Source organism: Strix aluco, chromosome 1 (genome assembly GCF_031877795.1).
Source record: "Strix aluco isolate bStrAlu1 chromosome 1, bStrAlu1.hap1, whole genome shotgun sequence".
Classification (NCBI taxonomy): domain Eukaryota; kingdom Metazoa; phylum Chordata; class Aves; order Strigiformes; family Strigidae; genus Strix; species Strix aluco.
Window position 1 is genome coordinate 19,818,962 of NC_133931.1, and position 20,740 is coordinate 19,839,701.

The following is a 20,740-nucleotide window of genomic DNA, read 5'->3' on the forward strand; positions in this document are numbered from 1 at the left end:
ACTTACTTTCTGGCTTCTTCCTTTTTTCATAGGCCTTACCTGAGCTGAAGCCTGCCCCTGCAAATGTCCACATGTGTAATGACCTTCTTGGGCAACCATCAGTAGATAAAGTTGGGAACTAGGCTCTGCAGAGACTGCAAGGATTTCAGAAATTCGTTAACCTGGTTTATCTGAACTTGAGGAGCCTGGGCTGAATTTGGTCCCCATAGGTATCTGAGTCTGTACTGCCTTCTCAGATTTTCACCTGGGGGTCTCTTCTTCACTCACTCTTTAGGACAGAACCAGCTGTGTATGAGCCTCCTCTCACCAGCCACCACTCCATCCTGTCCCCACCTTGATTCTGCTCTGAAAAAAGAGCTGATGCTTCCCTTCATGCCTCCTCCCAAGAGCAGCCACAACTTAGGAGGTGTCTCTTCCTCCGGAGAGGAGAAGATGATGGCCAGGACGAGCAGCTGGGTGCTGCTTTTACAGTGAGCTAGAAGGGGGAAGGTGATTAGGGAACAGAACTGCCAAAACCCCCAGGAGAACCCTGACCTTTCCCTTGCTGGATTCTGTTGGAACAGAAAACTGTGCACAGAGAAGGCAGACAGTGCTCTGAGTAAAACAGCCCACCTTTGCCTTTTCAGACACAGCCAAAGCTCCATAAAATTGCCTATTCTGTGCAGCTGCCTGCTGTTCTGACCTACCTTGAAGCTTAGAGAAACCGTCCATACCCATACAATACAAAGTGCATTAGCAAGCAAAGAAAGGGAGCAAGCACTGACAGCAGATTCTTGTTTCCTTTCCCTGTAAAGTTCCAGGTTTGTTAGCTTAAAAAGATGGAACAAACTTGATTATTTTTAATGCCTCTGAGCCACTGTATATTAAATAAATAGTAAAGTCCAAGTCCTGGTTGTGAAAGATTGCGATTAATAGTGTAGTCATTAGGACCCATAAAAGCCAGATGCTTTCCACAGAAAAGCATATGTTTCACTGGAGCTTTCTCAGGCTTGGGTTTAAGGAATTTTAGTGAGAGAGAAACCCAAGCTATCAAAGCTAATTGGCCAATCTCTCCTATTGAGTTCTCCCATTTTTCCAACTGTCTGTGGGCCAGAAACTGACTCAGCAACATGATGGTTAGGTCACTTGCTGGGAATATGAGAAACTCAAGTTCAAAGTCTCTCTCTCAATCAGGTAGACAACATAAACCTCCATCTCTTACAACCCAGGGAAATGACTCAGTCATTAGGTTACCTGTAATCAGTGTGGAGTCAACCTTGTGGGTATGGCTTTTTCAGCAGTGAAAAGGTTTCTGTTTTTTTCTAATATGGAACAAACCCAGAAGTCAAACCTCAGTTTTATTGTAAAACAAAATTCTTGCATTCTGGCCAGTCCTCAGTAATATCACTTCCCATTTAAACAGTTGTCTTCATTCAGGGTGTTTGTGCTCCCCTCCCTCCCACCCCCACAGTGGCACTGAAGAGTTGGTTCCACAGCCTTCTTCAGATCACTGGGGACCTGACAGCAGATAGATATCCTCCTGCCGTCTTCGATTCCTCTGTTTCATTTACCTGAAGTGGTCAGAAATAAGTGAACATAGGCAGTATCTGTCAGCTTTCTGGTATTTTTTACTCAGTGCCAAAGAACACACCCACAGTTCTCACCCACCACTGAAAAGGAAACAGGACAAAACAACAGAAAAACCACCACCCTGGCGTGACCAGACGTCATCCCTCAGTTCTCATGCATGTCATGGTTGGCCACAGCATACGGACAGAAACCCTGCCCCAAAGAACCACCGCAAAAGATGTAACTGGTGGGAGGTAACAGGCGAGAGACTGCAGGAATGGAGGGAGCATGCAGAAAAAAGACCATGTGGCTCCAGAGCCCAGCAGAGCACAGGCTTTCTTATATCTTCTCTATTTCAAGCAGGCCTTTTACCTCACTCACTTGTACCACTTCCAGTCTCTGCAGTCTTTCTTGCATTAATTTTGTTTAAAATGTTGGTCTTACTGCCTTAGTCAGCAGTCACTTTTGTTGCTTTCTTCCGATAATTTTACACGTAGATGGCCATATATGAAAAAGCACTTTTCAATTGCTTATAAATACACAGCCAGCGCAACCTAGACAACTATCTATTCTGCTTCCACTTAGGAGTCTGGCAAATGAAGGACACAAAAGAAGAGAAAAAAAGTTGGTGCCTAAATTTAAGAATTGAATCCACGTCTAAGCACTTAAGCACTTAAATATGTGGTCTGATTTAAAAAAAAAATTGGAATCAAAAAACTGCCAAATGGGAGCCGATGACTTGGAGAATTCCATCCCTTATTTTGTTGCCTAAATAGCAATCCAGGAATAGGGCTCAGGAGCTCATTTTAAACAAAATATTTGTATGTATGCTGGCTAGAGCTGGATGGAATAAATCAGATCATTGGTCCCCTCTGAACTGGCAAATCAGTGGAATTTTTAAAAAAGAACTATTCATATTATACAGGCATTCAGAAGATTGTACACGACAGTCGGGCACTGAAAGGATACGAGAAAGGTTGTCCTAAAGATAGATGTTAGAGCTGGGTAACTGGCACTACTGCCTTGGCACAGAAGGCCCAGGTGCTCTCAACCTGGAACCTGCGTAAGGCGCTGCCCCTTGCACTAACCTCAGCCACCCACCAGTCTATCAGGCTCCTACCCCTAAATATTCACTTTCTGTTATGTAGTTACACAGCTCAAACGCAGGTATCAGCCAGCCTAAATGAACCTTCTTCGCAGAGGACTTTTTCTTCAGCAAACTTTACATAAAGAAACAGCCTAAGGAAAAACAGCTATAATTTCTTGCTAGGCTTCTTTATCTGATTCTCTCCCAAAGTGATGGCATCTTGTATCGATTTGCTCTCAGAGTTGCTCCCAGATGACCACATCCACATCTTTGCTTTATTGAGAAGATGGTTTGTAGGTGGAAAAGCCTTTATGTTCCTTGAAACTACTCTGATAATAGCTGTAGCTACTTCTTTCATATGGCTAATCAGGCTGAAAATTACCTGAATATGGGAGCTTCCCAGGAGGAGTATCAGCAAAGGCTCCTTTCTCGGCCTGGGCGGTGCCTACACTTAACTAAATCAAAGTTTACTTAAAAGCTTATTAGAACTTTTGGCTCCATACAGACATCACATTTCTGGGAAGTTTTGATCAAAAAGCTTGGCATGGCTACAATTACAATATTGTTACAAGTCAGTAAATGTTATTGATATGTTTAAAACAGAAATTGTGTTCATTTTATATACAATTTGTCTCAACTGCAGTCAGCAAGACCAAGGTATTTATAGGTTTTTTAGAATTTTCATCCTCCCTTTGAATCTTTCAAACATATTTTCAGCTTATAATAAAGCCTGCCACTAATGCCCAACCAGCCCAAACAATAATCATTCAATGAAAAAAAGGAATAACAATGTTGATTACCAAATTAAAAGGATGCAGCAGCTATTGACTTTTAATAGACCTATTAACAATTTTTTATGGTTTTCATTCTTGATTCTAACTTAAACAGAATGAACTGCAGCAGTTGTACAGAGAAACTGCTCTACCGGGTAGTTTTCTTATGCCCACATCATGATCTATCCACATTTACACAATTTCCAAAGTCTAAACTGAACCAAATAATTCTCTGACAGCCAGTGACAGCTTTGAGTGTTGTACCTGTATTTAATGGAATAAAAACCACAAACCAACTTGTCAGACACACCACTGTGTCAAGCTCAATTACCTGAATAAACAGAGGTAATGGTTAATTGTACTTGCTGCTCACTTTTTTGAAAGTGCCTCAGTGTTGATTTTTGCAGTCTCTTCCCAAGAGGATTACATCTGCCTGGTTTAAAATTTCAGTTCCAAGCATCACGTCCAAAACCTAAAAGCTTGCTACAGAAAAACTGTATAAACTTGGAAAAAGATCATTCATTCTTTGGGGAAAATTAGCCTTGATCCTAAGAGGAATCTTACTGAAGTAAGCCCCATCTGTGGGACAAGTAGAGCTTATATTGCCGATGTAAATAGGGCGTGATCTGTCATGATGGAAGCCCATCAGGAACTTTTCCCAAGTGACCAGCCACTCTAAATGTGTCTTTCTCCACTGGCAGCCCCGAGGCAGATGCCTACATGGTAGCCAAACAGCATGAGGAACCCTAACATCAACAAGGTCACATTGAAAACAGTTAAAATACACAGGGATGAGGAGAAAAACATTTTTGAACTATTTCAAATAATTTCAAGTTAATTTCAATTTTTTTTAAACACAACCTTGTACCTCTCAATATTTATGTAATGCAAAAGCACAGCATATTTTGTCATCTTCTACGGCGAAGAGAAATAGTGGACCTATGCAGACTCATGCAAGCTGAAAAGGTGGCTCTTCTCTCCAGCCATCCCTTTGACCTTGGATAAAGGGCCTCCATCTGGAAGTGTTTTCCCTAAGTTATTCACTCCATGCTCTTACACACACACACACACACACAAAGGCCCACTGACTGCAAGAACTAAACTGCAGTCACCATGACACCATGAGTAATAGATCTTTCTATACATTTGCACGTCCTTCAGCACAGATAAAATCCACCCTCTTACATTCCTTGTCAAGCACCCACAAAGGAGCAAAGCAGACTGCAGATGTTTAGCAGGACAGGTCTGTTGTCTCATGTCCTTTCAGTCCAAGGCAAAGACTTATATGCTGACCTTTAGGTGTGCACCAATAATTGAGCGCGCTGAAGCTAAGAACGTGCAAAACATTCACAGATCCAGGATCAATCCAGCAAACTGATCCAACTGTACCCTCACCTCTGCACCTAGCCTCACTGAAACTGGTAGGGTACCACATTGGCACGAATCTTCTGCAAGATGCCTGCTGTGCAGAGGCCAAGGGGAGAAAAGTCAAATACAGAGGGCAGTCCCCAGTACCTGCAGGCAGATTCATGCCAATGTGCAGCCCTACCACTGGCTGGGTGAAGACTCACGCACTCTGTTGGGTCTCAAGCATAGGTATCTGAGCTCCTACTCCGTAGGCTCTGGGCTGTGCTGGTCCAGTCTTATGCAGTCCTTTTCAGTTGCGATGGCAGGAACGCTCACCTCTGCGAGCCTAAGTGCGGATGAATGGCATTTTCTTTGCAACTTGCCATAGGAAGTGCTACTATGGCATATGGGTTGAAGAGCCCTTTATGCTGCTCTCCAGCCTTTCTTCCTTCTAGACAAGCATTAAAAGGATTGCAGTGCTTTATAGAGGGGATTTCCTCATCACAGAACAAAATAAATTCACCTATGAAGCGCACTGGTAAAGGTGTTCCATTTCACATCCAGCAGCTGAAAAACAATTTTCTCTACCAGAGGTGGTTTTTTTGGGGTTGGGGTTGCTTGGGGTTTTTTTGCTTTAGTTTTGGGTTTTTTTGTGGGGTGGTGCTTGGGGGTTTTTTTGGGGGGGAGGCGGGGGGGGTGTGTGCTGGGTTTTTTTTGTTTGGTTGGTTTTGTGTGGGGTTTTGTTGTTTGTTGCTTGGTTTTTTTTGTTTGGCTGGATTTTTTAAGAGGCAGGTAGATTTATGACCATTTATTTCTGAAAAGTAGTCTCTGGGTTGGATCCAACTTCCAGCTGGTGCATATCAAGATCTATAAGGGTGCAGAGTCATTCCAGATAAGGTAATGGCTAATTTCAAGTACTTTTTTCTCCCTGTAGCTTCAAGTATCTGTAGTTAAGCAATAATTAGTCCTAAAGTTCTAGTCATGCACTGAACAATGCAAGTAATAAGCAGTATTTCAAGACATACTAAACAGTATTCGTTTTCTAGACAAAGCCACATACAAGAACTGTTCTAACACTCCTCCACTCTGACACCAACTTGAGGGAGGGTGGGAGACCTGTCCTTTCCCTGCATACTGGGGTACATGCAGATTGCATGGCACTGTTTCACTGCAATCTGTATGGTTTAGATTTTAATGGAGTGTTGGTTTTAGAGCTGAATATATGGAAGCTCTTGAGTTACAAGAATTATTATTGCAAACCTGACTACAGCTACAGTTGGTGTTCTTGGAAGATGAGGGTGCAAGTAACAAGAAGCTAACAAATTCATGCCAGTAAGTCAAGTTTAATTTGCTTTCCTTTTCCCCTCCCTTCTAAAGCTGGCTGAAATACAAGTTCCACTGTAAATGCAGTGACTAGCAAACATGGATGCCATCACAAATACAGCACTGCCAAGAGGAAGTCCGCCGTTGACCAATAACAGAGTTTCCAATAACAACTGCAAGATATTCTGGGCACTGAACTGAAGAGATTTAGGGATATATTCTAAACAAGATGTGCTTTTTGCAGCTACAGAATATGAATTGTATAACATTTGGACAAAAGCTTTTTAAGAAGTCACCAGTAACTTGTATTATAAAGGCAGAATTGGAGGTTTTGCTGGCTCTTCAATGACCTTTACTTCAACAGATAACACTAAGCTCTCCCTATCAAGCCTAGTATCAAAATATGGCTGCAAAAAATAAAGACACAAGTTATCGCTACACAGTTTGGCATTGCAAAGGTCTCAAGTTTTTGCTGTTGACTGAAACAATATGAAAACATAGCTGGTAATTTTGGAGAAAGACTTCAAGCTTTATAATATTTTTGTGTAGCATTTGTCACTGTCAGAGCACAATACAGAAAATCGAGTTCATTTGTTAAGGAAGTAACCCGTTCTTTGAAAAGCTACTCTTTAATGCAAGACAGCATCAGTGACATATTACAAAATCATTTACTAGAACTGGAAAATTACTTTTATAAAGATCACATTATGTCACAGCTTCTCTTCTGTGACCTTTGCTTGCTGAGAGTTCAGGGCATTAATACAGTTACTTCCCCTGCAGACGCACGATTTCTTAACCTTTTTTTTTTTCATTTGAATATGGAAAAAACCCCAAATTTCCATTGCTGCAATTCAATAGTTCTATCAAAGACTGCCCATGCATTTTCACAGGAGTAATTTATTTTATCTTTGACGTAAATACAAATTTGTCATAATTATTTGCTAGGTAAATTTGTAAGCTCTACTATGTGGGAATTATGCCAAAATACAAGCACAAATCAGAGTGCTAAATATTAATTTTGAAAAGATGCTAAGCAGTAGTGAAAACCAGAAGGTTCTAAGCAGCCAAATTAGATGAAACTTGTCATCAAATCATGAAAACAAGATACAGAACAAAATTCCTTACAGAGAAACTGATATACTATATGCCTGAGTCTGATGTTGTTATGTTAAAAGTTGCCTCTGAATAAAACATTAGATACGACAATTTCCAGCAGCATAGATGCCTGTTGCACAAGAATACTGCACTGATGTTTTTTAATACCTTGGAGGTAAAATGTTATGGACTGCTAAGTAATTTTAGTTAACCATACAGCTTCCCACCATTTTTAATTTTAGAATTAACAACGAAGCAACCAATTAGCAACCAAGTTATTTGAGATGCAGGTAAAATAAAAAAAAGACTAATGAGGGTTTAAAACTCTAGATGGCACACTCATACAGTAAAAGACTATAAATCTGAACAGAAATACATAGGTTCACCTATGATATTTTCTAGGTTTTCCACCTGAAACGTAAATAATTTATCTGAAAATACTGTTCCGAGGCCAGTTTGTGCATTACTACTATAAAAGGATCTTCAGTATTTCCCAAGTTAGAATTGGGTGATTTAATATAATACTATGCAGTATTTGCAGTTTTATATTTCAACAGTACTGAATTAAGTTAATTTAACATTCCACATACAATTAATTCTCATGGCATAGCACCCATCCTGTCACACTATCACACTCCAACCTACTTCATGGATAATGGGAATGAGATTTTACATGTTTCTTAAAGGCACAGTTTCATGCAACAACCAGTTCAGTCGTACACATTTTCAAGCTTTGAACTCACAAGGAAAGTTTTTGTTGCTGCCTTGTTTTTAAGTAGGAGCTCAGCTTTGGTTTATTACATCAAATCCAGGGTCATAAAAAGGGCATTTTAATACACAGCCTTTAACCTACCCATCCATATAGAGTAGGTAGTATAAAATATGAAACTCAAACCAGGTTGGATGGTGGTAACAGTCACAAAAATGACATTGCAATATTTTTATTAGAATTTGTCAAGGGTATGTTGCTGCTGTTATGCAATCTTACTGAAGCCAGAACAAATGAAATGACAGCTGTGCGACCGAATTGCCACAGTACACACCTGGACAACAACCAGAATGATCAGAACTGCAAAATGCATGAATTAGGATGCTTGACTAATTATCTGAGTAAATAAACAAGTATCTAAAGACAAATAAATTATTGATTTACAGTGTACTATATGCTTCATGCTAATGATGTAAAACCACTTTTATCCTCCAGTAAGTACAAGGCAGTTGAACAAGCTATCTGGTCCTTACAATGCAGTAACACTTGGTTACTGTGGAGAAGCTAATATACCATAGTTTACATCACAGTGAAGGGGTACCCATACCATAGGTACCAAATTAGTACAGACTACCATGCATTCAGATGGTTCTGAAATTCATGATGTGGAACTTATGTACAACAAAGGATACACAGAAGGAATAAAAAAAGTGCACATGCACATACTGACTGGAGAACTGGGGACATGGAAGCCACACAGAAGAACGTCTTTGGCCTTGAGCCAGTATAAGAGCACCTCTGAAGCAAAGTACACAAAAAAGTTTTCTCCATTTCTACAGTACTGGATATCACCCATTAATAAAAATAACATCAGCTTTTTTCTCTAACAAAGTGTATTCATAATCACTCTTTGCTGTATGGTAAACATCTACCAGAAAGTGTACCTCTGTAGCATGCTTTTACTCTTCAATATGCAAATAAGATAAAAATTTCTAACATACATTATTCATCTACATATATAAATCCATCATTTCCATTTTCAAGTCCAATAAATCACTGTATTTTTTTTAATCATTTAACAAGTTTATTTCTACAAATTATGGCTTAAAAGCAGGTACTACAGATACAAAAATTTGAAGAGACTGATGTGCAGCACATGTCACTGTCTATGTGGATAAGTTATTAATTTCAGTGAGTATTCATCACACTTCTCATAGCAGCAATAAATAGGCATTTTACTTTTCATAAAACATTATTTAGGTAGCACATTAATCAATACAAAATTAACTTTTAACAGCACTAGAGTAACATAACCCAGAGGTCATTACAAGTTGCATGGAATTGAAAAATTTAGTATTGGATCGCTGCGCCAACCTAAGACTGAGTGATTTGCAGGGTCTCCAACATGTCTTCCACTGCCTTCAAAGAGTATTTAGTTTCTTTCTTACTGCGACCTGCAAACTAAACACAACAAAAAAATATTTTTGTCATATATCAGAAATTCTGTGCATAGATCCTGTGCAAATAACAGTTCTAAACATTAAGTACCAAAAATTAACTCTATTTGCTGCTAACTTAAAAGCACAGCCTCTTTATTGTTCCACTAAAACTCAGCATTTTTACTAGAATACAAGCTAATTCACCTCTCGTTTAATAAGTAATGAAAAAATACAACAGAACTTAATTTCACTCATTTGCTCTGAATCTGAATATTCAGCACTAATAAATATTCCACTTTGAAATTTAACCTTCCTGCTGTTCTGTTTGATCTGTAAACTTTAACATCATTTTTATTTCAGACTGGATTTTTTTTATGTGATCCAAGTTAGATTATAATCATAATTTAAATAGTATCAAGACTTGGACCTGTTACCAAAGCTAATCTATTTTTTCTTTTTGTTATAGCAAGACAGAGAAAGTTCTATGTATCAAAATCTACTATAAGATAATCCAATCATATAATTATATTTTATGGTTCAAAGTAACTGTGAGTAATGACCTTGTATTCAATCATAACCTACTATTACAACTTCAATTTCAGAGAGCATTTGAAATAAAGTCTGTCTTGATAACACAGAAAGATACAGCTTAATAAATACTACTTATGGCTTTAGATTCCCTAAAACACATGCAGACAAGTTTGGGAAAGGAAGGGGTAGAAGAGTAGGAGATGCTGATCATCCCACGCTGACCTCAGAAGGGTTTTTCTAACTGTACTGACTCATCAGCCATATCTAACACAGTGGATTTATTGACTAGGTTGATCTTCAGTCAAATGAAACTCTCAACCATTTTTAATACACCTGCATTAAAAAGTTTTGCATTTGGGGCTGGGAGGGGTGGTAAAGAAATTACAGAAGCAGTAACTATAACTTGCTGCTAGTAAAATAGCCTATTCTCTACCAAAACGTTAACATCTAAACACTCAATAAATTTTCAATTTAATGTTTTTTATTTCAAATACCACTGGTGTCTCGCATAGTTAGTTCTTGATTTATAATGTGTCCCCTCTCTCTTGTAATTATCTTAATTTAGCAAACTCTTCATGACCTGTTAAGAAAGATTAAGTCATCAAACCCAGGTAATATCACACCAGCAACAAGCTGCAGGACCTGTTAACCTGCTTTTGACCCCCAGGCTACAATCTAACATTGGGATTCCCAATAAGTACTGAGTTCTTAAAAAAATAGTTTTGGCACAGTAAATGAAAAGCTATTTCAAATTAAATAGTTAAGAGAATGAAATGTTGTTACTGTGACAACACTTTATAGTTAAGAGACATACCGAAAACACCGTATTTTCATATTTCATACTTATAGATGATGAAGTGATGTGCCGTGTTTTGACTCCAGAAGTATGTATAAACCTATTCGTTAAGTTGTGCAGTTTCCATAGTGACATGCCATAGTCAACTTCAGAGGAAAATCAAAAGATTTCTTAACACTCTCCCAGGTGACAGAATTAAATTTTGCTTAGATCTGACTTAATACAATGTCCTCTCTTTGTTCACACTAAACAAGAATAGTCCCAAGCAGATACTTGGGGAGTCCAAATACTTTCTTAAAAACAAGCAAAAGAAAAAACAGAACTCAAAATCCTTGACTGAAAAATTGTTTCAAATTCAAAGCATTCAGAGATTTCAATAAAAAGCACAGAAGCTTGAATATACTGTGGTCAAAAAGCACACTTGGCAAGACACAGAAAGCACGCAGAGGCAAGCTTCAAAATAAGAATTTTACTTATTTTACTTCTCTTCAGGGACACTGAAAGCAAAACTGACATAAGACATTAGTTTAAAAAATGTTACTTGCTAATTTCAAGAGTGGTTGCCTTCATGATACTGACATGTACTTTAAGCTGAACAAATAAAACCAAACTCTGCGTCATAACAAACAGAAGTATACTTGGAAATGTAATCACTTCAAATTTGCCCTGACGAACAATTATTTTGTCTATTCTGCCATTACACAGCAATTTGACTGATTGAGCCGGAATCCATTTCTTAAAATCATGATTTAATTTTCTGTTTCCCAAATGGTTTGTAACAAAATCACCTCTCTCCAACCATAAATAATATGTGGATTGCTAACACAGAAGAATTTAGCAGTGTACCCAAGAAGCATGTATCTGGAAAATTACTATGAGTACGATCACATTAAAGATTTTTGTGAGCATTAATCAAACTTGCCTGCCTCTGCTGAAACACTTCTACCAGAGGACATGCTAAACCAATTACCTAATTGAAGAGCACTAGGTAGCCATATTTTGTTTCAATGTTAAAGTAACTGTGACTCACGTCCTCAGTCAGAACAAATACACGTTCTTCACAGGGTCTGCACAGAGAGGATAATCCAGTTTCCCAGTGAAAAGGTAAAACTAAGCTTATACTAATAGTAATAAATTTAAAATAATTGTTTGAATAATGAGTACTTCTCTAACATCTGAAATAAAAGATTAAAATTAAATTTTATTTGTTTTTGGTTTTTTTTTTTCACTTGGTCAATTAAATTTAAGTGGTCTAGAGAATAATGACCTTTTTTTTTCAGAGCATGTGTTAGCAGCCAGGAATTCCAGCTCCATACAGCAGCCTACAAAACCTTTCTGTCTTCCTGCAAAAGTTTACATTTCTCCTGGATTAGGCACAGATGAGAAGTACTGATCAGCACAGAGGGTTACATATTTAACATAAATAAAATTATATTAACCAGATGGAGCATCAAATATCTATGCTTTTCAGAAAATTATTTAATTCAACTATTTTTTATCACCATGATTTCCTATAAAGAAACTAACTGTTGCGCAGTCTAACCAACAGTGGTGAAAGTAAGGTTTTCTTTTTACACCCAAAGACTGTTTTCTTTAAATGACAATAAACTAAAAAGTTCCTCTGATTTTGTACAGGAATGCACAGGAAAAGCAAAAATCAAGTGCCAAAGGAAACTGCCTGAATGAGAGAATAAATTGAAAGAAGGGGACCAGTAAAAACATTTCAAGTAAACTGCATATAAAATTAAAAAATGGAACTATAGCCAGTGTGGAATTTGAAAAAACAAAGGCCATTTTCCAAAACTATTGAGCAAACTGCTGGTAATTCAAGTTCAAATCCAGACTGAAAATGGGGAAAGATCTTACTGCAAGACAATTGCTCAAAAGTAACTTTTTGAATCAGTAACTTCATATTTTAAAGATGCAAATTCATATAATTTGTCTAGGCATTCAAGTCAGGATTCCAAATGCATCTTATTCTCTAGAACACGCCTACTGGAAAAATTGCATTTAACAGTATAAGAAGGTCCAACTAATAAAACAAGTCAATGCCAAACTCGGCAAGCTCATGGCTCTTACTACACTTTACAAAGTGCTCTGAATAATGCAAGGAAAGTGAGGAAGATTTACAGAGATAATATAAGCATCTACCTTAAAACCTGGCTAGACAACCCTCCACTAATGGAGGCATGCTGTAAGGTCTTCCACTAGCACAAGCGACCAAGGTTTCATTCTTAGGTCCAAAATATGACAATTTCCAACTGCTCAACATGCTAAGGGAGCAACAAATCAATACTGACTCACAGGGGAAACTGCCACTTACTACATCACCGAACACATCTGCTGTAGCAGTTGGATGTTGTAAGACTCTGACATACACACTGGAGTGGCCAAACCCTTCTGCAGTCATATAATAAGCTCGGTAGGGTTGGGCTGGGGCAGTCCTGTCCAGCTGTAGTCACTACAACTTCTTGTGGTCCTCCTGTGAAGAGGATGGGAGTGTTCATGCCATTTGCTCGCCAAATCCTAGACTGAGCCCTTACATTTTCTGTATAGCTAATTTCCCCCTACGATTCTAGTCAGATATGGTGTTTGTCACTTTCTGTCCCAAACAGTCAAAAAGAGCAGCTGAAGTATGCAACATATCACAAAAGTATGAAGTCACAAAGAAGTTATGACATGTGTTTTAAATATATGTTAGTTGTGTTAACATGATCTGTTCTGGTAAGCATCAACCCAAAATGCTTAATGTAGGCTCCGAAAGAGCTTCACAAAAACAGTGGAACTGCACTTTCCAGTAAAAAAAAACCCCACCAACCAACACAAAAGAAAAAGCTCCATACACCCAGAAACCCCCACAACACCACTGCCACTCCCAACACACTAGTTTGTTACAGCTATTGTGATGTTAACAGAAAGCTATGTGGAAGGGAAGAAAAAAAAAAAAGGAAACAAAAGGCATGATTATCTGGCTGTGAGTCAAGAAACTACCAACTGTCATAATTAAACTTTCATTAGATTTAAAACCAGGAGGTGCCTATTTTTAGGTCTTAATCTTGGTATGCCACCATTCCACAGCCAACACTGGTTTTATATTTCCATCCTGATGCACCCTGAAAGGGGCTGTTTCCCAGAAGTGCTAACAGGTCTCTACTGGTGCTTTGAACTGGAAACTTCAGTCGAAATATTCACTTAAAACATGTGTTCAAAACCCCATTAATCTAAGCAGTTCATTTTATTAAGATGTAAAACATGGAATAACAGTTTTCACTCAAAATTCACACATCTTTTAAAACCTGTTTTATTCTATCAATAGTGAATCCACTGTGTCTTTGTTCTTCAAGGGGGGGAGGTTTAGTTTTGGGGGTTTTTTGAGGTTTTTTGTTTTTTGTTTTTTGTTTTTTTTTTAAATCCTGCAATATTTGGGTTTTCCATCAATACTGTGCTTATAAGAATGTCAGACATACTGAAGTCAAAAGAAGTCCTGCTTATTTATGGGAAATTAGACAAAGTTGGTAATTCATACTCACCTTACTGTAATGAACAGGTAAATGGCTTATTAATGAAAAGCAGGGAGTCATTTAAACAGCAAAACAGAAACATAAACTTTAGGCACAGAAGTATAAAATGCTTAATTATGTCCTCAGGGATACAATATTCTTCACTGCAAAGTACAGTCAGAAGCTACAGGGCCAATCGGGGCAAATGGAAAATACTTCAAAGTTGTAATACATCAAAAACACATCAGCCACAAGAAGCTGCACTCTTGGCAGTGAATTGACATACAGTGTATTAAGAAAACTGAACTGGCCATAAAAGAAAATCCTAATTTAATTCCATAATAGATGGAGCTGCCCAAAAGGCCATTTGGTAGTATTAACTGTGAAACAGTAGCAGCAAGGATAAATTAAATATTGGGTTCTGATACTGAAATATTACAGAGAGAAAGGAGCATTACGTATATATAAAGTCTTTGCATTTAATACCAACATTTTTGCTCAGAAAAAGTTCTGGGGACAACTGGACAGCATGACATTGATGTTCAGGACTACTTAAACTTTGATTGGTAGATCATTAAAAATAGCTGCAAGGGAGTCAAATAGACATACTATTTTTGGGACGCACAGACAGCAGAACCTATGATCTAAAACCCGCTTTCATTCACAGTTACAGAAAAAAATAGAGGCTTATAATACAAAAGCAAACATAGTTCTTTATGTATAACTTTTCAAATAGCTGAAAAGACTCCTAAGACTTCAGTAAGCTTTGATTGTGGCCTACAAAGTCTACATTTTATCAATTCAATAGGCATTTTTCTATCAAACTATGCAAAACCAACTTCAGTCACAATTACTAAGGTAATTATCAGGAACATCATCAAATATGGTTTTGAAATGTCAGAATAAACTGAACAAAATTTTCTAGTAAAATAGAAGTAGATGACCAAGTCACTCCAAGAATTAAAACATACCAACTTTTATTAAAATACTTTGCTGTAGAAGTGAGTCTTGGAGGTCAACATTACACTCATGTACATTCAGTTAATGTTAGTAGGAAAAATCAGTTTAAAGCTATTAAGTAAATAATACTAATTAATAACTCTAAAATATCAACCTTATATTAATTAAGGTTTCCAGGAAATCAAACAGAAGTAGAATGCAAAAAATCCAAGCAAATTATGCTGATTTACACATCATATCTAACCTCTTCAACAGCAGTTAATAAAAGTGCAGAAAAGAACTACACAGCATGTTAAGAGTATCGCAAAGCAATAATGTACTAACCTGGTATGCTCTATTTATTTGGTTAGCTGCCCAGCTGGCATACTTCATATTATCTTTTTTCATTTTTGCACTTGCTTTTGGATTGGAAGCAATATGGCTGGCAGACTAGGAATAAAAAAAATAAAAACAGTGCAACTAAAAAAATATATGTGCATAAAATAAACTGAAAGCATTCAGTACCTTTGCATTCAGAGCCCCATGCACAATGATAGCGGAAAAAAAGAAAAAATAAGAACAGTTACTAGTAAACAGCACCCAATTAAGAATTAGTTAAACTTTTTAAACCATTGTTCGTTCTAACTGAAGCTAAACTAGACTTCAGTTCAGTTGTGTACCAAGTTAGGGACCAAACCTGGACATGATCAGCTAATCCAGTTTGCTTTTCCTGAAGTAAGAGTTATGAATCAGTTTTCCCCATTAAAGTTGTTACCAGAGACAATATAAAATATATCACTTTTGTGTCCAAACTGCCATTAAAAACATGACATTTTTCCCTGTGGCATCAGAAAACACATTTTAAAAGCAGGTAAGACTCTATACATAAACTATGCCCACCTTCACCTGAAAAAATAAAAAAAGATTACTTAAAAACTGAACAGATCTCAGACTTTTCCCCTTATATAAATAAATCCACTTTGCAAGGAATCATTGCCATTCCTTCCCAGAACATCTTTCTGAGTGCAAAAGTACTTGAATGCAAAGAACCACAGAACCCTACTCTTACCGATCAATGAGGAACCTCCAGAGGAGATTTTAAAAAGAAGCATGGAAGCAAATGTCTGCAAGAATACTACATTTCAAACTCAAAGAACGTTCCCTTACAGCTACTTCCCTGAAACTACCTCCAGAAATGGGAGAGGAGTGGGATTGTCAAAGAAGCAGCCTCCACAAACTTGGGAACGCATTCTCTGAAGCCATGCCTGCATTAATTGAATTTGTGATCTAGTACAGGGTCAGGGTCCTAAGACAAGGCATCATTCTCTCTAGTTTCCTGAACTCGATGAAGTACTGTCCAGTTTCCTGGGCAGATATGGCTGAAAGCCTTTGTGGAGAATCTACCAGGGTTATAGACATTCTTCAGAGGACTACAAACACTGGACATGTCTGTCAAGCATAATAGTAGCAGTCACAGCAAAACCAGATCCTAAAGCCTGGAAACAGCATTACGAAGAAATTAGGAGCCCAAGGGTAGATACAGAAGCAGTGATGGCAAGCTGTGCTTGCAAAAACCAACCAGTGAAATGTGACAACAGCCAGCTGAGCAAAACTAAAGAAATGAAACAGAGCGTACACGCGTGTTTTGCAGTAATGAATGTGCATTATGCAAATCAGGGTTTATGAGTATGACTTTCAGGCACTGCCAAAACAAAAAGTTCTCAAATGCTTGGGTCATATTAGCTCAAGTTTGCCAGCCAGATCATCATAGATAACAGGCTCTAAGTCTACTTTACAGACTGAAAATAACAGGCAGGCCTTAAGATCTGATGGAGGACAAGCCAAGATTGGCCATAATAAACTCCCAGGACTATTCTAGAATCAAAGCAGAAGACTATATATGCACACACCTTAAAAATCAGTTTAGGCCAATAAACAGATTTGCTACAAAACTTACTCCTAAAAAGCTCAATGACATAAGGAACAGCAAGGAGACAGTCTTTTCTCCTTCCTGAATGTACAATCCTCAAACCAAGAATCTGTGCAGATGGGCTAAGAAGATTAGGTCCAAGTCTCTTTGAGTCTTAAAGGTGATGCCTAACAAGTCCTTTAAAGAAAGCTCCTGTTGCTTGGTATTTATAGGAAGCCTCAAAGTTATCTGCCTGATGTGTCTCTGTAAACTGCTCCCCTCCCAAGAGACAAAAGGGTGGCCTAGAATTTTTTTAAAAAATAATATATGGAACCTTTCTGGTTTTGTCCCTAAAAAAGGTCTTTTAAAAGATCTGAGATCTAAAGGAAGACCTTCAATAGAGGCCTCAGTATCTCTGGAGAAACTGAAGAACTGGTGACAGTACATGTTACTGTAGTAATGGCCACACTCAAGCCAACAATGCTGTGCAAGCTAAAGACTCATTTTGAAACTGAAAGTGGAAAGCTGTATTTAGAAATTGAAAAAATTTTAGAAATTTGTACTTAGAAATTGAAAAAACTGAAAAGAAGAAAAACCAGGCTGATTAAAAAAAAGAAAGCGAAGCAGCCATCATACTGTGCTGGTACTCTTCAGCAGTTCACCATCCTGTAGAGAGGAGTTAGACTTTAAATCCTTTTTCAAGAAGTTACCTTCATGTGCAAATAGTTATAGTTCTTTGGAAAACATGGGCAAGACTTAAAGGTTAAAAGCACTTCAAGTAAGGAGTACTTGCATAAAATTGTCCATACTCAGTATTTCAAAGTGTTAATACTCTGAGCTGTTAAGTTAAACCAAAAGGAAGAAAAAAAAACCCAGCAAATGGTAAATGCATCAAAACATATCAATGCATCATTACATGCATAAAAATCATATTTGAAATGATAACATGGAAAATATATGATCATGCTTACCATGTAAAGTCCAAACAAAGCTCTCATATTTCTGTTGTTAAGCTTCAGTGCTTGTGCAAAATACTTTCTTGATAGCTCAAGGTTTTCAAGCCCCCCTTGAGTGTATTTAACCTGTAAAAATTATAAGCTCCTGAAACTTGTGCATGTCATCCATACCTCAGGCATTCACTCTTGAAGCAAAGATATTATGAAACTCCACTTCAGGTTTGTTTCACATGATATTTCAAATCAGGTGAGCCCTACCAAAGGCCAAATACTGGCTTGGGAGAAATCTGAGCTCTTTTCAATACACAAATTTTAAAATATTTAATTATAGGAGAAAAAAGCACCAGCATTAATTTAATTAATTTATTGCTACAAGAATAAAAAGTGATTATTTTGCACCTATACATGCTTACAACCTTGGAATAGTCTCTTATGAAAAGTAACATAAACTAAATCTAAAGGTAAATTCTGACTGCTATAAATCCATACTATACATTCCTTCAGCACAGCATTAAACCAGTACAAAAACCACAATGCCTTTCATTATCTATTCAACTGCAAAACAGCACTCAAAGTTTAGAAGATTAGTCCATTGTTCTTCTATTCATTTTGCCTGTTGACAGATCAACAAAATGAGGGATAAATACTAGAAGACATGCTTCACAGTCTTTCTATCAGAAAGTTATTTAGAATTTCAGGTTTTACTGTTAACCCAATTTTGTCCATATTAACAAAACAAATTAAAACCACTCTAAGCAGTTAACAGTAAAATTTAGGAGAAAAAAAAAATCTGAAAAAAGAGCGCAAATGGCTAAAAACCTTGAGCTAAAACTTCTAAGGGCCCTCTCTCCGCCCAGTGCTCTTTCAGGCAAAACTTCCTATGTGGATTCCAAGATCTGGCTCCACAATAACAGGCAGTATATCATAACCTCCTAGGCAGCATTGTTGTGGAAAAGCTTAACTTCTCATGCATGTAATTTGAAAAGTGCATAAACACTTCAACAAGAATACCTCATTTAAAACGAATTTTTATATTCAATAACTCCTGCCCTTATTCTTATATTTAGCTCAGTCACACTCAGTAAGAAAACACAGTTTTCTTAACATGTTAAGTTCTACGAGATGTTAACATTCTCTGTGTACTCTGTTAAATCTCCTAGGGAAAAATTAAAGAAAACATTTTTATTCCATTTTCACCACTTCAGTAACATAAAAACAGAGCATGTATTCAAACATAATTGATTATTCTGAAAATACTTACTTCAGCATATTGCTGACAATATAAGTGGTTGTGTGGATTAGTCATCATAAGCTCCTCTAAGCAGAAGGCTGCCTTTGCATAGCTGAGGAATATGAAAAACACTGACAAAATGAAACGGAGTATACAGTTCTTTGCTTCAGCTTCTTTACAGCACAATAAAAAAAGTCTTACTTTCCCCCCATAACTTCATGATACACAATTAATAAAAATGTTTTATTTTTAAATGATGACTGAAACCTCAAGATACTAATTTCACATTATAGATAGCGAAAAACATACAAAATTTAACAGTCTAGGTATATATGGAACAGCTCAGAGGAAGCATTTAATACACAAATTTCTTATTAGTAAGTGCCATTTCTTATTAACAAGAGTGATGAGTAGAAATAGGCATTAGGTACTGTAAGACATTTAACTCTGACTATAGTTTATTTTTTTCTACAAGAAAATTCAGCTACCTGCAGATTCACAAACCAAGCTATGTACCAGAGCGCTTAACACTGCCTGTTAACTTTACCTGCTCACAGTCAACCACAGAAGTGAGATCAAAAAACCATACTAAGAACAGTTCTAAAAATCAAACAGTTCAAATCTATATATGAAAACAGCATCATACCAGTCCAAATGAACAACAACTTATCATTGCGAAAGAAAAGGCTAGTACTTGTTCTTTAAATGAAAGCTTTCAGAATTACGGTCAAGCTCAAAATGGAGGTTCATTTAATTATAAAAATCTAAGCTTCATAATCTTTCAACTAATAGGGTTTCCTGCAGAATTTGCATCTTCTACAGATATGTGATAGCACTGTTGCACAGTGTATACATGATAGGATTCCAAAATTCAGAGATGCAATGCTTATAATGACAGTGTGGGTAGGTATTTAGTATCAGAGTAAAAGGTCTTTAGCAATTATGAGACAATATTAAACCATATAATCTGTAAAACCTTATTTCTTAAAATGAACATTTTGTGGTTTCCTCCTGTGCACATAGTGATAGTCAACTATGTTTTTCAAATATTAATTTGGAGATAAAAGGACAGCCACCTCATTCTCCAAAAGCAGAAGCCAGAGTCCTCATAATGGAACACAGCATAGAACTGAGGACTGTAAACCTTGTACATCTAAGTGTGTTTATGAACAATGGTAACAGCATGGTGATTTCACAAGTGAGACTAAATTTGTGACACTGATAAAACAAATGAGCTGAAGAATTGTTTCCCTTTTTAAAAAGTAACTTTTAGTTGCTTTTTAGCCAAGATTCCAGTATTTCCCCATTTAATCATCAAAATAATCATAATAATGATGCTCATAAAAGTACAGTGCGCACATTCAATTTTTTCAGTGAACTGGAGAAAGTTCTACATATTATTTTTTATTGAAATTACAGACCAGGACAAACACAAGCAAAAGCCATTTCTTTCTCAGGTTTTATTACACAATTTTGTAATAAAGATTATAGAAAAAAAAAACAAAAATAGTAATGGAATACGTATGTTTGCACCACTCTATCATTCACTTCTGTACC

At 37.1% G+C, this 20,740-nt stretch overlaps 1 protein-coding gene across 2 annotated transcripts in view; it reads right to left on the reverse strand.

The window, feature by feature from the left end:
• Positions 1–6,956: 6,956 nt before the first annotated feature.
• The window catches only part of EMC2 (ER membrane protein complex subunit 2), a 46,155-nt gene continuing 32,371 nt past the window's right edge, over positions 6,957–20,740 (reverse strand). Inside the window, exons 8-11 of one of the 2 annotated variants that reach the window (XM_074810330.1) lie at positions 19,214–19,295; positions 17,968–18,078; positions 15,433–15,537; positions 6,957–9,343 (exon numbers count right to left, since the gene is read on the reverse strand). In XM_074810330.1, coding sequence (XP_074666431.1) covers positions 9,257–9,343; positions 15,433–15,537; positions 17,968–18,078; positions 19,214–19,295 — 385 coding nt within the window. In that variant the 3' untranslated portion in view covers positions 6,957–9,256. The remainder of the gene's footprint in view (positions 9,344–15,432; positions 15,538–17,967; positions 18,079–19,213; positions 19,296–20,740) is intronic. The other variant, XM_074810384.1, reaches the window with a different exon arrangement.